The sequence below is a fragment of the Symsagittifera roscoffensis genome, chromosome 7 (assembly GCF_963678635.1).
Source record: "Symsagittifera roscoffensis chromosome 7, txSymRosc1.1, whole genome shotgun sequence".
Lineage (NCBI taxonomy): Eukaryota > Metazoa > Xenacoelomorpha > Acoela > Convolutidae > Symsagittifera > Symsagittifera roscoffensis.
In genome coordinates, this window is record NC_087068.1 from 56,361,917 (window position 1) to 56,364,622 (window position 2,706).

The window sequence follows — 2,706 nt, forward strand, 5'->3', positions numbered from 1 at the left end:
TTAATGGGCTGTGATTGGTATTTTAGTTTCACCATTTAGTCCATAGTCTTCAGCCTTGAAGCAATTTTCAGTCCTTCTTTTTGGCAACAAGCTTCCTTCCAGCTTCAAAAACTGAAACAAAATATTATTTTCATAACCCGGGCCGAGATCGGGAACTTATGCTGCTTCAATCACGACCCAAATTGGGTATGTTGAGACCATTGCGACCCAAAATGGTTAAGTTAACTGATAATTCAATAATCTTCTTACCTCTAAACTGCAGCATTCGAGGTAAGTCAAGCATAATGGCGTCAATTTTGGACAGAAACTGAGGTCCAAAAATTTCAAAAAGATGGAACTTCTTGTCAACTGCTCAATTCCACAGTCCGAAATAAGAATTAAGTCGGATGCCAGAACCGAGTTTAAAGTCGACCCGAAAGTCTCCGAGATGATCTTCAATGACTTATCTGTAATGTGTTCGCATGCGCTGATGTTCAAACACTTCAGATCTTTGGTCTTTCCTTGGGAAAAGTAACTAAATCCCTGGTCTGTTAGTCTGATGCATTTACTGACGTCTAGGGATTTGAGGTAGGTCAGTTTTCCGATCGATACCATACTAAGATCTGTTAGATTGACACATCCGGATAAAACTAAATTCGTGAGGTTTGAAGACATAGTGATTGCGTATCGGAATCCTTGGTCAGTTATTGAAACCTAGAAAACAAAAAAGTTTTATTCATTTGGTTCCTTGCTAAAAAGTGAACTTAATTGTCAGTTTTTTAAGGGTAGGATTGAACTTATGAACTGCTCGATTTAATTCATCGCCGACCAAACGGCCCCCAAATAAACAAATTGAGCTCATTGACATTAGTTTTGGAATCGAAAATCTTTTTTCCTTTGTGCTTTTAGTTTGAATTATTACTAAATTACAGGTCTTTGAACGACATATTTCATAAGAGTGTCCCAACAAACCGAGAGAGAAATACCAAATTTATTGTTGCAAAAAGTCTGGAATTTTGATGATTCATCGCCTTAACAATCATTGATAGTCAAGAAACGCGTTGAGATTAAAATGTACAATAGGTCTAAAAAGTATAAGAAGTGACTCCACGGACAGACCTGATTGCGCAATGTAACAGCTTCGAAGCTTGAAAGATCGAATCCAAACTGCAGCCTGAAAAGCATACAATCTTTAAGCAAGACATCTGCAGTTCTTTTATGAGACTTCTGCATATTGGAGACTCGATGTCTGGTGGAACCCAATACAGCTTTCCGATTTTCGATGGATCCCATTGCAGCTCTTCGACTGTCGTTGGATCCACTTGAAGCCATGTTGAGCCACCTAAAATTGCAATCATTATTAACTTGTTTTTAAAATTAAAATGATGCAGAATTGACTGTCCTGAAATTGTTTTTGACTAAACTGAGTTAACTGTTAATTTTAATTAATATAAAACAGACAGAATTATATTTAAAGAGCAAAACTCTAAGACAGCTTCCAATCATTTCCGCATGCTAACTTGAGGTTTAGGCGACTCTGAGAGATAATTCTGGCTGAAAATTCGGCTCCAATTTTTTTAAATTATGTCATTTGCTATTCTTAAATTAAATCTGTCTATGTAGAATTTTTGAAACTCGTTTTTACCTGTATTTGTTTTCCTGGAAGCAGCAGAGAACTATGTTGTTCCAAGAACGACTTACAAGTCTAACGGAACTACACAGTTCTATTAGGTTGATGTACTCGAATATACTCAGCCATAGTTCCTGCGGTAGATAGCGATGATGACTCATTTGCAATTTTCGAGTTTTTAGCTGTTAGCCGGTGTTTTTTTTTGAGAAATTAAGTTTTCGCTTTTCTTGTTTCAGTTAAATTGAATTTAGTTAAACTGAAGAGAGTGTTTATTTTGAAGTAAATTACCAACAAACTGGCCAGCGTTTTTATCGATAGCCAATCTCAATAATAAAACCGCTACTTATAATCGAAGTAAATAACACAAAAAAAACTTGCAAAACAAAAGTAATAACAAGTGTCAAAGCAAACTATCTTATGAACTGCTGAACATAAATTGTAAGTGCGGCTGAGCGAAAATGACAAGTACAGTTTAATGACAATTCAGCATCTAAATAACCATTCGAAAGCTGACAATCAAATTGAAGCTTTTTGCTAACATTGTTATGCAAAGTGCCCCATACGGAGTTCAAACAATGAAAAAGAGTTATGACTGACCGGAGATAGTTTTTTAAACAATGGAGTTGTTGTTTGAAAGCTCTGCAAGGCAGCAAATGTCTCTAATTTAACGGATAATTATAAAAAAAAATAACTGAAAAGTTAGAAAAAAAAACATCAGAAAGTATTAAAAAAGTGCTTGGTTTTTTCAAGCTTTTGAACAGCGCGCGGGCATTTAAGATCACTTGAAACTTGTACAACAGTATTGTGTAAGTACTTAGCCCAATGCTGGTCTTAGTTTTATTCTCATATCTTTGGGCTGCATAATATGATAAAAATTCTGAAAAATGGGGTTAGGCTGAGTATATAACTTTTTGTGGATAATTCTATGGTTGATTGCAAACTAGTCATTCTTGCATCAATTTTTTTGCGGTTGGTATAAATTTTTTACAATCAGATATCTGTCATAGTGATTAAACTAGCTCACTCATCGTATCTTGTTATGTTCGTTACGCCATCTGTCAATCAATTAACCTTACACCGGTACTAGACACTATTGA

The 2,706-nt window shown here is 35.4% G+C and overlaps 1 protein-coding gene across 1 annotated transcript; it reads right to left on the reverse strand.

Annotated features, from left to right (window-relative positions):
* On the reverse strand, positions 1–1,966 carry LOC134852088 (F-box/LRR-repeat protein 16-like). The gene is made up of 4 exons (XM_063868367.1): positions 1,625–1,966; positions 1,099–1,321; positions 250–693; positions 1–111 (listed from the first exon to the last, which is right to left on the reverse strand). Exons 1-4 carry the CDS (start codon positions 1,768–1,770, stop codon positions 1–3), a joined length of 924 nt encoding a protein of 307 aa, XP_063724437.1. The 5' UTR covers positions 1,771–1,966.
* Between the last annotated feature and the right edge of the window lie 740 nt (positions 1,967–2,706).